This window comes from Dendrobates tinctorius, unplaced genomic scaffold (genome assembly GCF_039654945.1).
Source record: "Dendrobates tinctorius isolate UK_male_01 unplaced genomic scaffold, ASM3965494v1 ptg000162l, whole genome shotgun sequence".
Lineage (NCBI taxonomy): Eukaryota > Metazoa > Chordata > Amphibia > Anura > Dendrobatidae > Dendrobates > Dendrobates tinctorius.
The window spans coordinates 21781594-21797850 of NW_027361829.1; the positions used below are offsets into that span (position 1 = coordinate 21781594).

Sequence of the window (16257 nt, forward strand, 5' to 3'; positions counted from 1 at the left end):
TTCAACGGTTGTGCCACCTTAATCATTGTGATTAAGATGGCACGACCGTTGAAACGCGTATGATTTTAAATGCACTTTAAGCCTGTGACTGTCACTGGTAGGAATTACCCGTTTTTTTGTGTCTCTGGACATAAAGATGGATTTTGGACTTATGTACTTTTAATGAAAATGGAATAAAAGTTATTTTATATAATATAAAGTTTTTTTATAGATATCACCCACGCTGGACTTCTGCTTCACCAACATATAAATTCATTGCAGATGATATTCTTGGTGGGATTTGAATCCAGGACCCCAGTGCTGCAAGGCTGCAGTGCTAACCACTGAGCCACCGTGCTGCATCTGAATAATTAGTCACATCTCGAATGTGTCGTTTACAGATACAGATGCTTCTCATAAAATTAGAATATCATCAAAAAATTCATTTATTTCAGTTCTTCAATTCAAAAAGTCAAACTCATATATTATATAGAGTCATTACAAACAATGATCTATTTCAAGTGTTTATTTCTGTTAATGTTGATGATTATGGCTTACAGCCAATGAAAACCCAAAATTCATTATCTCAGTAAATTAGAATACTTTATAACACCAGCTTGAAAAAATGATTTTAAAATCTGAAATGTTGGCCTGCTGAAATGTATGTTCAGTAAATGCACTGAATACTTGGTCGGGGCTCCTTTTGCATCAATTACTGTAGCAATGTGGCGTGGCATGGAGGCGATCAGCCTGTGGCACTGCTGAGGTGTTATGGAAGCCCATGTTGCTTTGATGGCAGCCTTCAGCTTGTCAGCATTGTTGGGTCTGGTATCTCAGCTTTCCCTTGATAATACCTCAAAGATTATCTGTGGGGTTAAGGTCAGGCGGGTTTGCTGGCCAATCAAGCACAGTGATACTGTTGATTTTAAATCAGGTATTGGTACTTTTGGCAGTGTGGACAGGTGCAAAGTCCTGCTGGAGAATCAAATTTCCATCTCCAAAAATCTTTTTGCCAGAGGGAAGCACAAAGTGCTCTAAAATTTCCTGGTAGACAGCTGCGCTGACTTTGGTCTTGATAGAACACAGTGGACCTTCACCAGCAGATAACATGGCTCCCCAAACCATCACTGATTGTGGAAACTTCAAACTAGACATCAAGAAACTTGGATTGTGTGCCTCTCCACTCTTCCTCCAGACCCTGGGACCTTGATTTGCAAATGAAATGCAAAATTTACTTTCATCTGAAAACAACACCTTAGACCACTGAGCAACAATCCAGTTCTTTTTCTGCTTGGCCCAGGTAAGACACTTCTTGACACAACAATGTGACACCTGTAGCCCATGTTCTGGATACGTCTGTGTGTGGTGGCTCTTGAAGCAATGACTCAGCAGCAGTCCACTCCTTGCGAATCTCCCCCAAATTTTTGAATGGCCTTTTTTTAATCCTTTTAAGGCTGTGGTTATCCTGGTTGCTTGTGCATCTTTTTCTACTACACTTTTTCCTTTCGCTCAACTTTCCATTAATATGCTTGGATACAGCACTATGTGAACAGCCAGCTTCTTTAGCAATGACCTTTTGTGGCTTACCCTCCATGTGGAGTGTGTCAATGACTGCCTTCTGGACATCTGTCAAGACAGCAGTCTTCCCCATGATTGTGGAACCTAGTGAAACAGACTAAGGGACTTCTTAAAAAGCTTAGGAAGCCTTTCCATGTGTTTTTTGTTAATTATTCTAATTTACTAAGATAAGGACTTTTGGGTCTTCCTTGTCAGTAAGCCATAATCATCAACATTAACAGAAATAAACACTTGAAATAGATCACTCTGTTTGTAATGACTCAATATAATATATGAGTTTCATTTGTTGTATTGAAGAACTTAAATAAATTAACTTTTTGATGATATTCTAATTTTGTGAGAAGCACCGGTAGATATTATGTAAATGGAAAATATGTAGTTCCTAAAGGGTATTCCCATCTTGGACATTTATAGCATATATCTCACATGTAAAGCGCCATGGAATAAATGGTGCTATAATAATAATAATATACAGAGAATATGCCCTAAAAGTCTAATACACATTTACATCATATTCTGGGAATGGGGCATATCGTGCAATTCCGGGAATGGAAAAATGGCCGCTCATTCCAGGCACTCTAAAATGTCTTGCATGGGAGGTTCAAACCAGCTGAATGAGCTTGCTCTGCGATTTTCAGACCTCCCATGCAATGAATAGAGAGAAGCATGCATGTGCGCTCACCGCTTTATTGTCTGCTTCGTGGGATAGGGCTCTGTTATGATTGGGTCACCAAGGAGGAAAGCAAGACCAAGCTAAGCCACAGAAAACCAGAGAGGTTGGTAACTAAGTGGATTGCAGACCCCTGATCCTATCCACACAACTAGCTGTAGCTGTGGAGCGTACCTACGATGATTCTAGACGCCTTGACACAGCCGGAGAATTAAATAAGCCTAAAGCAAGAAAGGGGAAATCTAAACTGCCCCAGAGCAGACCCCAAAGGAATAGATAGCCCCCAAACATATACTGTCGGTGAGACAAGATGAAAACACAAACGCAGGTAGGAAAATAGGCTGAGCAAATGATGGGGCCCAAACTAACTAGACAGGACAGGAAAGAAAAGACACTGTCTGCCATCACGCAAGAAACCCTGCAAAAAATGCCCAACACGTCTGATAGAAAAAATACTGAAGTCACTAGACTTCACCCACTATATCAGCACTCTGGTATATTCTGAAAACAGAGCAAAGAGAGGCCAATCTAATAAAGGACAAAAACAAACTGGCACAAACAATAACATGAGGATGGAAATACAGCACAGCCCCATTCGGGGCTGGCTGACCACACAAAACTGAAATAGACAAAACCAAATCAAATGTGAACTGTTATGAATGAGTCACCGTAGGAGGCAAAAACAGAAATATTAGCTAAGTCCAGAAAACCAGAGAAGTTGGCAGCTATCATATCTTTTACGGCTTCTGACAAACCCTTCCGAAAGAGAGCTGCCAAGGCATTATCATTCCAGGTAGTAAGGACCGCCCACTTTCAGAATTTTTGACAGTACAATTCTGCAGAATCTCGACCCTGGCTCAATGCCAACAGGGTCTTTTCAGCCTGATCAATAGCATTAGCTTCATCATACAACAACCCCAAGGCTTGAAAAAATGCGGTCACATTAGTCTGAATAGGATAATCTGGTTTCAAAGAAAACGCCCAATCCTGGGGATCACCACGCAGCAAAGAGATGACAATTTTAACCTGCTGCGTGGAGCTCCCTGACGAGTTAGGCTTCAAGGCAAAAAATAATTTACAATTATTTTTGAAATTCAAAGATTTAGACCGATCCCCAAAAACACATCAGGAGTAGGGATCATTGGTTCAGCAGCATGTGAATGAGCAAGGTAGGCGGAAATTCCCCACACTTCCGCAGCGAGCTGCTCCACACGATCAGACAATTGCTTTATCTCCATTGAGAGAAAAAAAAATTCCCCCTACGGCCTCAGAGATATAGAGGAAAAAATATACACATTTTTTTTTTTTTTTACAATTCTTTCCTGCTATTGAGTACCCTAGGATCTGCGGTATGGCGGGTGATTCTGTTATGAATGAGTCACCGTAGGAGGCAAAAACAGAAATACTAGCTAAGTCCAGAAAACCAGAGATGTTGGCAGCTATCGGATTGCAGACCCCTGAACCTATCAACAACAACTAGCAGTAGCCGTGGGGGGTTCCTACGGTGCCCTAGGCCCCTCGATCACAGCCGGAGAACTAAATAGCCTAAAGACAGAAAGGGAAATCTAAACTGCCCCAGAGCAGACCCCTAAGCAACAGGCAGCCCCCAACATATAATGACGGTGAAGCAAGATGAAAAAACACTCACACAGATAGAAAGATAGGCTGAGCAAATTATGGGGCCCAAGCTAACTAAATAGGACAGGATAGAAAAGCTGCTGTCTGCAATCCGCCAAAACCCTATCAAAACAAGAGCCAACAGACTGATAGGGAACAAAGCCCTGAAGACGCTAGGCTTCAAAAAGACTATATCAGTACTCAGGTATTTTCTGAAGACAGAGCAAAAAGGAATTCAGCTCACCCCAGCAGGGAATGGCAGAAATCCAGAAAAACAAGGCAAAACAAAACCAAAACACAAATGCAAAAAGCAGAGCAGAAAACTTAGCTTTTGAGGAGCAGGAATCAGACTGGTCTCCTAGAATCCCTCAGAGAAATCACCCGCAAGGTAGAAGGGCGTCGGCTGCCTTATATCCAGTCAGCAATTCCAGTCACCCAGTCATCATCATCCTGCTCAGGTGCTTGGTAATCAGCCTCAATACCTTCCTTCACCAGAAGAGGGAGTTCATCAGACCTCAATGGTGAAGGGGAAAATGAACTCACAACAGTACCTCCCCCTTGAGGAGGGGTCACCGAACCCTCATCCACGCCACCAGGGCGATCAGGGTGAGCCCGATGAAAGGCACACACCAATCTTTTGGCATGGATATCAGAGGCAGAGACCCAGGAATTATCCTCCTGACCATAACCCTTCCACTTAACCAAATACTGGAGTGTCCGTCTAGCCAGACGTAAATCCTTTTTAGATAGAATATCAGGCTTAATGTGCGCTGCTGGACCAGATACAATTACTAACAAATGAAAAGTTTAACCATTTATTTTCCCAACGCGTTTCAAAGTGTGAACCACTTCTTCCTCAGGGGATGACATGTAGTGGTTCACACTTTGAAACAAGTTGGGAAAATAAATGTTTAAACTTTTCATTTGTTAGTAATTGTATCTGGTCCAGCAGCGCACATTAAGCCTGATATTCTATCTAAAAGGATTTATATTGGTGGTCACGGAGTGGACCTTCGGGCGAGCAGCAAGCTGACATTGGTCTATATGCTTATATCCTTCCTGGAAAGGGTGAGTAGATTTTATTAGTCTTTATTCCATTTTCCACCCAGATAAGACCCTATTGCGCTCTTTCTTTTTCCTTAGTCCTTTTACGTCTAGCCAGACAGGAATCCAGTATCTTCTCTACCTCATATTCCATGTTACCTTCAACCAATACAGAGTCCAGAGGTGCCACCCCAGGAATAACTGGTTCAACAAACCTCTTCAACAAGGACTTATGAAACACATTATGGATTTTAAATGTGACAGGAAGAGCCAAACGAAAAGAGACCGGATTAATAATCTCCAAAATCTTGTAAGGTCCAATAAATCTAGGCTTAAACTTAGGAGAAGCACCTTCATAGCGATATTTTTTGATGATAACCAAACCATATCACCAACCTTAAACTGGGGACCAATGGTCCTATGTCAGTTGGAAAACCGCTGGGCCTTTTCCTGGGAGAGAGATAACTTATCCACCACTTGGTCCCAGATCTGGTGCATTCTCTCCACCACAGTGTCAACACCTGGGCAGGCAGAAGACTCCACCTGCCCTGAAGAAAATCGAGGATGAAACCCAAAGTTACAAAAAAAAGGTGACATCAAAGTGGCAGAACTAGCTCTATTATTTAAAGCAAATTCGGCCAAGGGCAAAAATGAAACCCAATCATCCTGATCAGCGGAAATAAAACATCTCAAATACGACTCCAAGGTCTGGTTTGTTCTCTCCATCTGCCCATTGATCTGAGGGTGAAAAGCAGATGAGAAGGACAACTGAATTCCCAGCTTGGAACAGAAAGTCCTCCAAAATCTAGACACAAACTGAACTCCTCTGTCAGATACAATGTTCTCAGGAATCCCGTGCAAGCGAACCACCTGTTGCAAAAACAGGGGCACCAACTCAGAGGAAGATGGCAACTTAGGGAGTGGTACAAGATGAACCATCTTAGAGAACCTATCACAAATCAACCAAATAACAGTCATTCTCTGAGAGACAGGCATATCAGAGATGAAATCCATTGAAATATGGGTCCATGGCCTCCTGGGGACCGGCAAAGGCATCAACAACCCACTAGAGCGAGAACAAGGTTTAGACCGGCAGCAAGTCCCACAGGACTGCACAAAATTCCTGACATCACAAGACAAGGCAGACCACCAAAAAGACCTGGATGACCTGCCAATGCAGAGCAATGAACTTCAGACATCACTCTCTTCTTCCACTGGTCAGGAACATACAACTTTCCACTGGGACAACGCTCAGGTTTGTCCTCCTGGAACTCGTCCAGAGAACGTCTCAAATCGGGCGAGATGGCAGAAAGAACTACCCCTTCGCCTAAGATGGTAGCAGGCTTGGTCACCACAGGAGAATCAGCAAAGAAGCTCCAAGAGAGAGCGTCAGCCTTGACATTCTTAGTGCCAGGAAGAAAAGAGACCACAAAATCAAAACGTGTAAAAAACAAGGCCCACCTAGCCTGTCTAGGGTTCAAGCGTTTGGCCGACTCCAGGTAAATCAAATTCTTGTAGTCAGTGAGGACCACGACTTGATGTTTAGCTCCCTCCAACCAATGTCTCCACTCCTCAAATGCCCATTTCATGGCTAACAGTTCCCGATTCCCCACATCATAGTTACGTTCAGATGGAGAGAACTTTCGGGAAAAGAAAGCACAGGGATTCATTTTAGATGTTACAGGATCCTTTTGGGACAAAACAGCTCCTGCACCAATCTCAGAAGCGTCCACCTCTACCTGGAACGGGAGTGAGACATCAGGTTGCCGCAAAACCGGGGCAGAAGTGAATCTTCGCTTCAGCTCCTGAAAGGAAGAAACAGCCTCCGGAGACCAATTCAACACATCAGCACCCTTCTTAGTCAGATCAGTCAATGGCTTGGCAATACTAGAAAATTTTGCTATAAATTTCCGATAAAAACTAGCAAAACCCAAAAACTTCTGGAGGGCCTTCAAAGAAGTGGGCTGAACCCAATCATAAATGGCCTGTACCTTGGCCGGGTCCATTTCAATAGTTGACGGAGACAAAATAAATCCCAAAAATGAAATCCTCTGTACCCCAAAAAGGCATTTCGATCCTTTGACATACAGGGAATTCTCCCTCAAGATCCGGAACACAGTCCGAACATGTTCCACATGAGAATCCCAATCCTTGGAGAAGATCAAAATATCATCCAGATAGATAATCAAAAATTTATCCACATAGTCTCGGAAAATGTCGTTCATGAAGCACTGGAAGACAGAAGGGGCATTAGTGAGCCCAAAAGGCATCACCAGGTACTCAAAATGTCCCTCCGGAGTATTAAACGCTGTCTTCCATTCATCCCCATGCTTAATGCGGATAAGATTATACGCCCCCCTGAGGTCAAGCTTGGTAAACCAGCAAGCACCTTTAACTCTGGAGAATAGATCCGAAATCAGGGGTAACGGATACTGATATTTAATAGTAATTTTGTTGAGGGCACGATAATCAATACAAGGCCTTACTGAACCACCCTTTTTGGCCACGAAAAAAAAAACGGCACCTAAGGGTGAAGAGGATGGTCTAATATGACCCTTCTCCAACGCCTACTTAATATAGGATCGCATAGCCTCGTGCTCGGGTACAGATAAATTGAAGAGCCGACCCTTGGGAAATTTACACCCCGGGCTCAGTTCAATTGCACAGTCATAACTCCTATGAGGAGGCAAAGACGCAGACTCATTCTCACTAAATACATCATAAAAGTCCGACAAATAGTGAGGAACATCATGCGACTGAGGAGAGGTGGAAAAAACCAGAGCCTCACTAAGGGCACACCGACAACCCCAACTCACCACAGACACAGATTTCCAATCCAAAACTGGATTATGAATTTGCAACCAGGGAAACCCCAGAACAATGGTATCATGCAAATTATGCAACACCAAAAATCTGCAATTTTCTTGATGGCCTGGGGCGACCCGCATTACCACCTGGGTCCAAAACTGAGGTTTATTTTTCACCAAAGGAGTAGCATAAATCCCCCTCAAAGGGATAGGCGTCCGCAGAGGTGTCATCAGAAATCCACAACGTTTAGCAAAATCCAAGTCCATTAGGTTCAGGGCTGCTCCCGAATCCACAAAAGCCTTGGCGGAAAATGTGGACAGGGAGCAGATCAGAGTAATTGCCAGAAGAAACTTAGGTTGAACACCACCCACAGAAAACGTGTGTGCAAAACGTTTCTCTTGTTTAGGACAGACAGAAATAATATGCGAGGCATCTCCACAAAAAAAAAACACAGCTTATTACGCTTTCTGAACTCCTGACGTTGCTCCCTGGACAAAACTCTATCACATTGCATAGGTTCAGACACTTGTTCAACAGGTGGCAACACCTCTCATGCAGTCCTGCGCTCACGTAAACGCCGATCAACCTGAATGGCTAATGACCTAGAATCGTCAAGACCAGAGGGAACAGGAAATCCCACCATAGTATCTTTTACGGCTTCTGACAAACCCTTCCGAAAGAGAGCTGCCAAGGCATTATCATTCCAGGTAGTAAGGACCGCCCACTTTCGGAATTTTTGACAGTACAATTCTGCAGAATCTCGACCCTGGCTCAATGCCAACAGGGTCTTTTCAGCCTGATCAATAGCATTAGCTTCATCATACAACAACCCCAAGGCTTGAAAAAATGCGTTCACATCAGTCAGAATAGGATAATCTGGTTTCAAAGAAAACGCCCAATCCTGGGGATCGCCACGCAGCAAAGAGATGACAATTTTAACCTGCTGCGTGGAGCTCCCTGACGAGTTAGGCTTCAAGGCAAAAAATAATTTACAATTATTTTTGAAATTCAAAGATTTAGACCGATCCCCAAAAAACACATCAGGAGTAGGGATCTTTGGTTCAGCAGCATGTGAATGAGCAAGGTAGGCGGAAATTCCCCACACTTCCACAGCGAGCTGCTCCACACGATCAGACAATTGCTTTATCTCCATTGAGAGAAAAAAAATTCCCCCTACGGCCTCAGAGATATAGAGGAAAAAATATACACACTTTTTTTTTTTTTTTTTACAATTCTTTCCTGCTATTGAGTACCCTAGGATCTGCGGTATGGCGGGTGATTCTGTTATGAATGAGTCACCGTAGAAGGCAAAAACAGAAATACTAGCTAAGTCGAGAAAACCAGAGATGTTGGCAGCTATCGGATTGCAGACCCATGAACCTATGAACAACAACTAGCAGTAGCCGTGGGGGGTTCCTACGGTGCCCTAGACCCCTCGATCACAGCTAAATAGCCTAAAGACAGAAAGGGAAATCTAAACTGCCCCAGAGCAAACCCCAAAGAAATAGGCAGCCCCCAACATATAATGACGGTGAAGCAAGATGAAAAAACACTCACACAGATAGAAAGATAGGCTGAGCAAATGATGGGGCCCAAGCTAACTAAACAGGACAGGATAGAAAAGCTGCTGTCTGCAATCCGCCAAAACCCTATCAAAACAAGAGCCAACAGACTGATAGGGAAAAAAGCCCTGAAGACGCTAGGCTTCAAAAAGACTATATCAGTACTCAGGTATTTTCTGAAGACAGAGCAAAAAGGAATTCAGCTCACCCCAGCAGGGAATGGCAGAAATCCAGAAAAACAAGGCAAAACAAAACCAAAACACAAATGCAAAAAGCAGAGCTGAAAACTTAGCTTTTGAGGAGCAGGAATCAGACTGGTCTCCTAGAATCCCTCAGAGAAATCACCCGCAAGGCAGAAGGGCATCGGCTGCCTTATATCCAGTCAGCAATTCCAGTCACCCAGTCATCATCATCCTGCTCAGGTGCTTGGTAATCAGCCTCACTACCTTCCTTCACCAGAAGAGGGAGTTCATCAGACCTCAATGGTGAAGGGGAAAATGAACTCACAACAGTGAACAATAGCAAAAGAACACTTAGCTTGAGCATGCAGGGACTGAGCTGGAAACTAAGACCTCAGGAGGCAGGAAAAAATCACCAGCAGGGATAGAGGGAGTCGGCTGTCTTAAATCCAGTCAGAAACTCCCAATGTCCAATCGTCCTCCTCATTATCAGGTGGCAGGCCTCTGTTAATTAGATCAGCTCCACTACCTCCTGCAGCCACCAGAGGGAGCCTGGAAAGAGAACTCGCGACCCCTCTGTCAATACAACCATCTCCACTACCTTCACCAACAACCAGAGGTAGGCCAGAAAGTGAATTCACAACAGGGCTCGTTCTGAACATCCATGTGTGCATGTGTGTCCTACCAATGTGTTGCACTTGGCTATCTTTGTCAGTGTCATAGATTTCAATAGACTAGCAGCACTCATTAGATTCAGGGGAAAGTGGGCACACAAGTCTCCCATTCTGGCAACTGCTTGAGGTCCAGGTTGTTATTCCGAAGACAGTGGATAGGGGATAACTTGTCTAGGCCAGAATACCCTTGTATGTCTATGTACAGTGCAATAACTGCTCTGGAAATACTCTAATTAGCAATACAGTGAATACTTATTGATAGTTTTGTTAAAAAGGGACAGGCAGCACCATCTCAGTTGTTTGCTTGCTATTATATTTCAGTATAGAGCATAATGGAACAAATATCTTGATTCAAGTTACAAGACAAATAATTCTTTGGGCAGTACCTCAAGCTGTAAAGAATAAGCTACTCAGAGTTAGCATTGGTTTTCTGCTTCTTAATGATCTATGCAGGTAATGGAAAAGAGCATTCAGACATTGAATACGGAATCTGTGAATTCAGACTGAAGCATGACATTTTAACAAAAATAGAAAATTTACATTTCATGTGTCTAACTGTAAAAAAACAATATTATAAATAAATTGAGAAAGCCATACTGATTTTCAATTCTCAGCTTAACTTCAAATTACTGGGCATGCGCAACATTGAAATCAAAACTCCAATGATAAAAACAGCCAAAGTATTATTTGTAGATATCAGTAGGTCCCAGCGTTAGCTACTCTTTGCCTGGACATTGAAGGGATCTGCGGTCAGAGTAGTAAATATTATTTTTTGTCTTTCTAGAGGGTTGATCTATGGATACTGTGTAACATTCATAATGCGCGTGTACTAAAATCCTGTCCGTTATGATAAGCGCTAATACTTAACATTTTCTAATTATGTATAGCATTTGTAAGAAGTGTGCAGCCCAATAGGTCATGTGATGAACCTGATCACATACAATGCATTGATAGATGGGCACATATTACTCTGCATTTTTGCTTTCCTTATTTCAGGTAGTGCTCTATGGAAATGAATATTAATGAAAAACGTAACAGTACCATGGTTAAGACATCATCCCAGGTTTCCAGCTAATTTGATTCCAAGGTAAAACATAAAATAGAAGTAAATGCCAAGTCTCAGATATGAAATGTTTGCTGATCTGATTGAGCCTTTGCATACAGTCCTGACTGCGGAGAAAAGTGCCATACATCACATTTTATTTTCCTATTAGCAGGTGCCCAAGAAAAGAAAGTCAAAAATAATTTCTTCTTGCCATCATTTAATAATGGGACTCACAAGAAGAGCTATCGTGCACTTATGAATTTATCTCCATCATACCTTATTCATGCCATATGGAAGGATCTCACTCTACATCCCTATGGAATGGGGAAGCGGCTTCAATGACCCATGTTCGGTGCACCAGCATGATGTTAGTAGCTTATTCATCAAACATGTGTAGTATTGGCAGGTATTCCACATCATTCAGAGCTCGGTAGAATACTCAGGCATCTTACCTCTTGCCACATTTTTATAAAGTACAATTCTCTTGAAAAGTTGAAGAAGACATTGGTGTCGTAAGCGTCATCCCCTTTGTTTGAGATAGAGATGTTAAGTGAAAGGTTCTTCACGGCTCCTAATGCCAAGTATTCTGTTTTGGAGTCATAGCTGCAAATACAAAAGTAATATATGCATATTTTTTTAATGACTTCTGCATCCCATATGGTATAATAATAATCTTTATTTTAATATAGTGCTAACAAATTCCGCAGCGCTTTACAGTTTTGCACACATTAGCATCGCTGTCCCTGAAGGGCTCACAATCTAAATTCTCTATCTTTGGAATGTGGGAGGAAACCGGAGTGCCTAGAGGAAACCCACGCAAACATACAAACTCCTTGCAGATGTTGTCCTTGGTGGGATTTGAACCCAGGACCCCAGCACTGCAGCTATCCACTGAGCCACCGTGCCGCCCATGCTATAAAGCTAAGTCATGCAACCTCAATCCCATGATGCGCAATTTTAAATAACAGAACTTTATCTGCTTTTTGAGTTCAGCTCCGAAAGAAATGAAAGTAAAAAATATGCTTGTTTGGTCCCCGTCCACACCTTCTGCTATAAACCTCAATGGTACAGGTTCACTAAGTAGCACATAAAGTGTGACAGTTCACATTTTTACTTACATTAGTTGCCATACAGCCAAGAAATAAAGTTTTGGTGAAGAATGAAATCTAAATTTCCACTGGTAATATTATCAGTAATGCAGACTTTGTGCAGAAAATCCTCATTCAATCCTCAGCAATCTATGGCTTAAAAGTCTCCTACAAGTAGCAATATCTGTTTATATCTCAGAGAACCTGCATACTAATATTAGAAAAATGTAAATGAAATAATGTTATGTACATGCTGTACATGATGATAATTAATTTAGTGAGGAGCGAACGTGCTCGGATAAGACGTAACCTGACCTCGCTCGTGTGCTAACCGAGTGACTTCGACGTGCACGAAAAATATGTTTGAGTCCTCATGGCTGCATGTCTTGCGGATGTTGGACAGCCACAACACATGCAGAGATTGGCTAACAAACGAAATAGCCACGAGACATGCAGCTGCGGGAACGGGAACATATTTTTCGAGCACGCAGAAGTCACTCGGTTAGCACCCGAGCACGGTCGGATAACACCTTGTCCGAGCACGTTCACTCATCACTAATATCTATCACTGGAGGTGCAGTAACAGGGACAACCAATGGTTTTAGTCAGTGCCCGTGCTTTCTGAGGACTCCCACACATCATGCACACTGATGATCTATCATATGGAAATCCCAGAGGAAAAAAAAAAAACACATTTTAAATGTTTAGTATATATTATGCGAAAAATAATCATCCACAAATAGACAGACATAATGTAGTAGCTGGGAAATATTTGTATAATTCTTAGGTACTGTGACGAAGTCACTGGTAAAGTGCTGGAGGGGAGACATGTTTCACTACGCCTAATGGCGTCAGTGACATAAAATCCATAGCTTTTTTTCTCCAGCACATTAAGTGTTGTGAGACTTAAGATAAGTTGCATAATGGGCTGGGTTTTATGTGGAAAACCACAGAGCGGGTGGGAGGTTGTCCACCTTATCTCCACCTGCAGAACCGGCACCACCGTGAGCTGATAGAACCTGTGTGATGTCAGAGTCATGTGATCAGCCAAGTGGGTGGGGAGTCACATGGTCTGGGCTTAAATAGCTGAACTTCAGGGGCAGTCTGGGCAGTTAAGGACCTAGAGAGGAAAACTCCAGGAAAGTGATTGTGCTCGTGGTGCCTGTTAGAGGACATTGCTAACACTGAGTGGGCTGACCCCTCACTAATGCAAGCACTGCACATAGTGCTACCATTTTATCTTGTTTTGCTGTTTTGCCCAGAGGGCCGTGTTTATTTTGTGCTCAAAACTTGGTTCATGCTGTATCCAATAAACCAAGTGCATCCTTAAAGACACAGTGTTCCCGTGACTACCTCTGTGTGCTGCTGAGTGAGCCCATCTACCACAGTATATAGCTTAAAGCTAGGATGCCACCTTACTCCAGCACAACCTTCACTGAGACTGGCATTAAAAACACCAGTTTTGATGACTCGGGGCCTATGACTTCACGTGCATCTTATCCTACAATGAATTTGGTGCAGAGGCATTCAAAACAGAATTAACAACTAAAGACTTTGCAGACAAACACATTAGCTCTCTACTAGAAAGAACACTATATTTCCTTCTAGCAAAGAGATAGAAGCAGCAGGTCTACTTAAAGGGACTCAAACACCTGCTACCCAATCTGTGAGCAGCTAGATGTAGGGGCAAAGACTCTAATTCTAGCGATGTGTCACTTAGTGGCTGCTTGTTGAAATGTTGATAAAATCAATGTTTCCTCTGCTGCAGATCAACCAGTTCTCTGGCTGCTATGCTCTGCATAACTCTACTCACCACTAGAGTTGAGCGAAACGGGTCGAAAAAATTCAAAAGTCGCCGACTTTTGGCAAAGTCGGGTTTCATGAAACGAAACCCGACCCTAGGATGAGGTCGGCCACGAGGTCGGCGACTTACGCGCCAAAGTCGCGTTTCAAAAGTTTGTTTTGTGCTCTTTTTCAGCCAATCAGGATCCACGGACACTGTGGGCAACGTGATGACATAGGCACGGGTCACCACCATCTTTCAGAAGGGCATGCAAGTGATTGGCTTGCTTTGGTGGGCGTCACAGGGGGTATAAAAGGGCGTGCACGCCGACCGCCATCTTACTTCTGCCGATCTTAGTATAGGGAGAGGTTGCTGCTGATTCTGTAGGGAGAGCGTTAGGCAGGGAAGAAGACAAAAAAACTGCTTCTGCTGCTAGCGATTTGGCCTGCACAACACACAAGTCACTGTGTGTGCAGTGCAAGGGGAGGCTATATTGTGGTGTATCAGTGGTGTTGGTTTTTGGGCTGCCTTTTAAGGCTTCCTGACACGCTGGCATTGCTGTTTACCCACTGCTCCGCAAACTGCTTTTTTAAAAGCAATCCAATCTCCCTTATCCTCTCGTCACTTTGGTCACAGGCAGCTGTGCCATCGAGCGTGTCACATAGCGCTCAGATATCAGTGGGCCTCACACCATCCACAAGTGTCCAGTGTCCAAAAGTGTAAGCAGAGATTCAAAATCTCCATTATCCTCTCGTCACTTTGGTCACAGGCAGCTGTGCCATCGAGCGTGTCACATAGCGCTCAGATATCAGTGGGCCTCACACCATCCACAAGTGTCCAGTGTCCAAAAGTGTACGCAGAGATTCAAAATCTCCATTATCCTCTCGTCACTTTGGTCACAGGCAGCTGTGCCATCGAGCGTGTCACATAGCGCTCAGATATCAGTGGGCCTCACACCATCCACAAGTGTCCAGTGTCCAAAAGTGTACGCAGAGATTCAAAATCTCCATTATCCTCTCGTCACTTTGGTCACAGGCAGCTGTGCCATCGAGCGTGTCACATAGCGCTCAGATATCAGTGGGCCTCACACCATCCACAAGTGTCCAGTGTCCAAAAGTGTACGCAGAGATTCAAAATCTCCATTATCCTCTCGTCACTTTGGTCACAGGCAGCTGTGCCATCGAGCGTGTCACATAGCGCTCAGATATCAGTGGGCCTCACACCATCCACAAGTGTCCAGTGTCCAAAAGTGTACGCAGAGATTCAAAATCTCCATTATCCTCTCGTCACTTTGGTCACAGGCAGCTGTGCCATCGAGCGTGTCACATAGCGCTCAGATATCAGTGGGCCTCACACCATCCACAAGTGTCCAGTGTCCAAAAGTGTACGCAGAGATTCAAAATCTCCATTATCCTCTCGTCACTTTGGTCACAGGCAGCTGTGCCATCGAGCGTGTCACATAGCGCTCAGATATCAGTGGGCCTCACACCATCCACAAGTGTCCAGTGTCCAAAAGTGTACGCAGAGATTCAAAATCTCCATTATCCTCTCGTCACTTTGGTCACAGGCAGCTGTGCCATCGAGCGTGTCACATAGCGCTCAGATATCAGTGGGCCTCACACCATCCACAAGTGTCCAGTGTCCAAAAGTGTACGCAGAGATTCAAAATCTCCATTATCCTCTCGTCACTTTGGTCACAGGCAGCTGTGCCATCGAGCGTGTCACATAGCGCTCAGATATCAGTGGGCCTCACACCATCCACAAGTGTCCAGTGTCCAAAAGTGTACGCAGAGATTCAAAATCTCCATTATCCTCTGGTCACTTTGGTCACAGGCAGCTGTGCCATCGAGCGTGTCACATAGCGCTCAGATATCAGTGGGCCTCACACCATCCACAAGTGTCCAGTGTCCAAAAGTGTACGCAGAGATTCAAAATCTCCATTATCCTCTCGTCACTTTGGTCACAGGCAGCTGTGCCATCGAGCGTGTCACATAGCGCTTAGATATCAGTGGGCCTCACACCATCCACAAGTGTCCAGTGTCCAAAAGTGTACGCAGAGATTCAAAATCTCCATTATCCTCTCGTCACTTTGGTCACAGGCAGCTGTGCCATCGAGCGTGTCACATAGCGCTCAGATATCAGTGGGCCTCACATCATCCACAAGTGTCCAGTGTCCAAAAGTGTACGCAGAGATTCAAAATCTCCATTATCCTCTCGTCACTTTGGTCAC

The 16257-nt window shown here is 43.8% G+C and overlaps 1 protein-coding gene across 1 annotated transcript in view; it reads right to left on the minus strand.

Moving 5' to 3' along the window:
• ITGA9 (integrin subunit alpha 9) overlaps nucleotides 1–16257 on the minus strand; it is a 711654-nt gene that overhangs the window by 269030 nt on the left and 426367 nt on the right. Inside the window, exon 18 of the mRNA XM_073549890.1 lies at nucleotides 11609–11759. Coding sequence (XP_073405991.1) covers nucleotides 11609–11759 — 151 coding nt within the window. The remainder of the gene's footprint in view (nucleotides 1–11608; nucleotides 11760–16257) is intronic.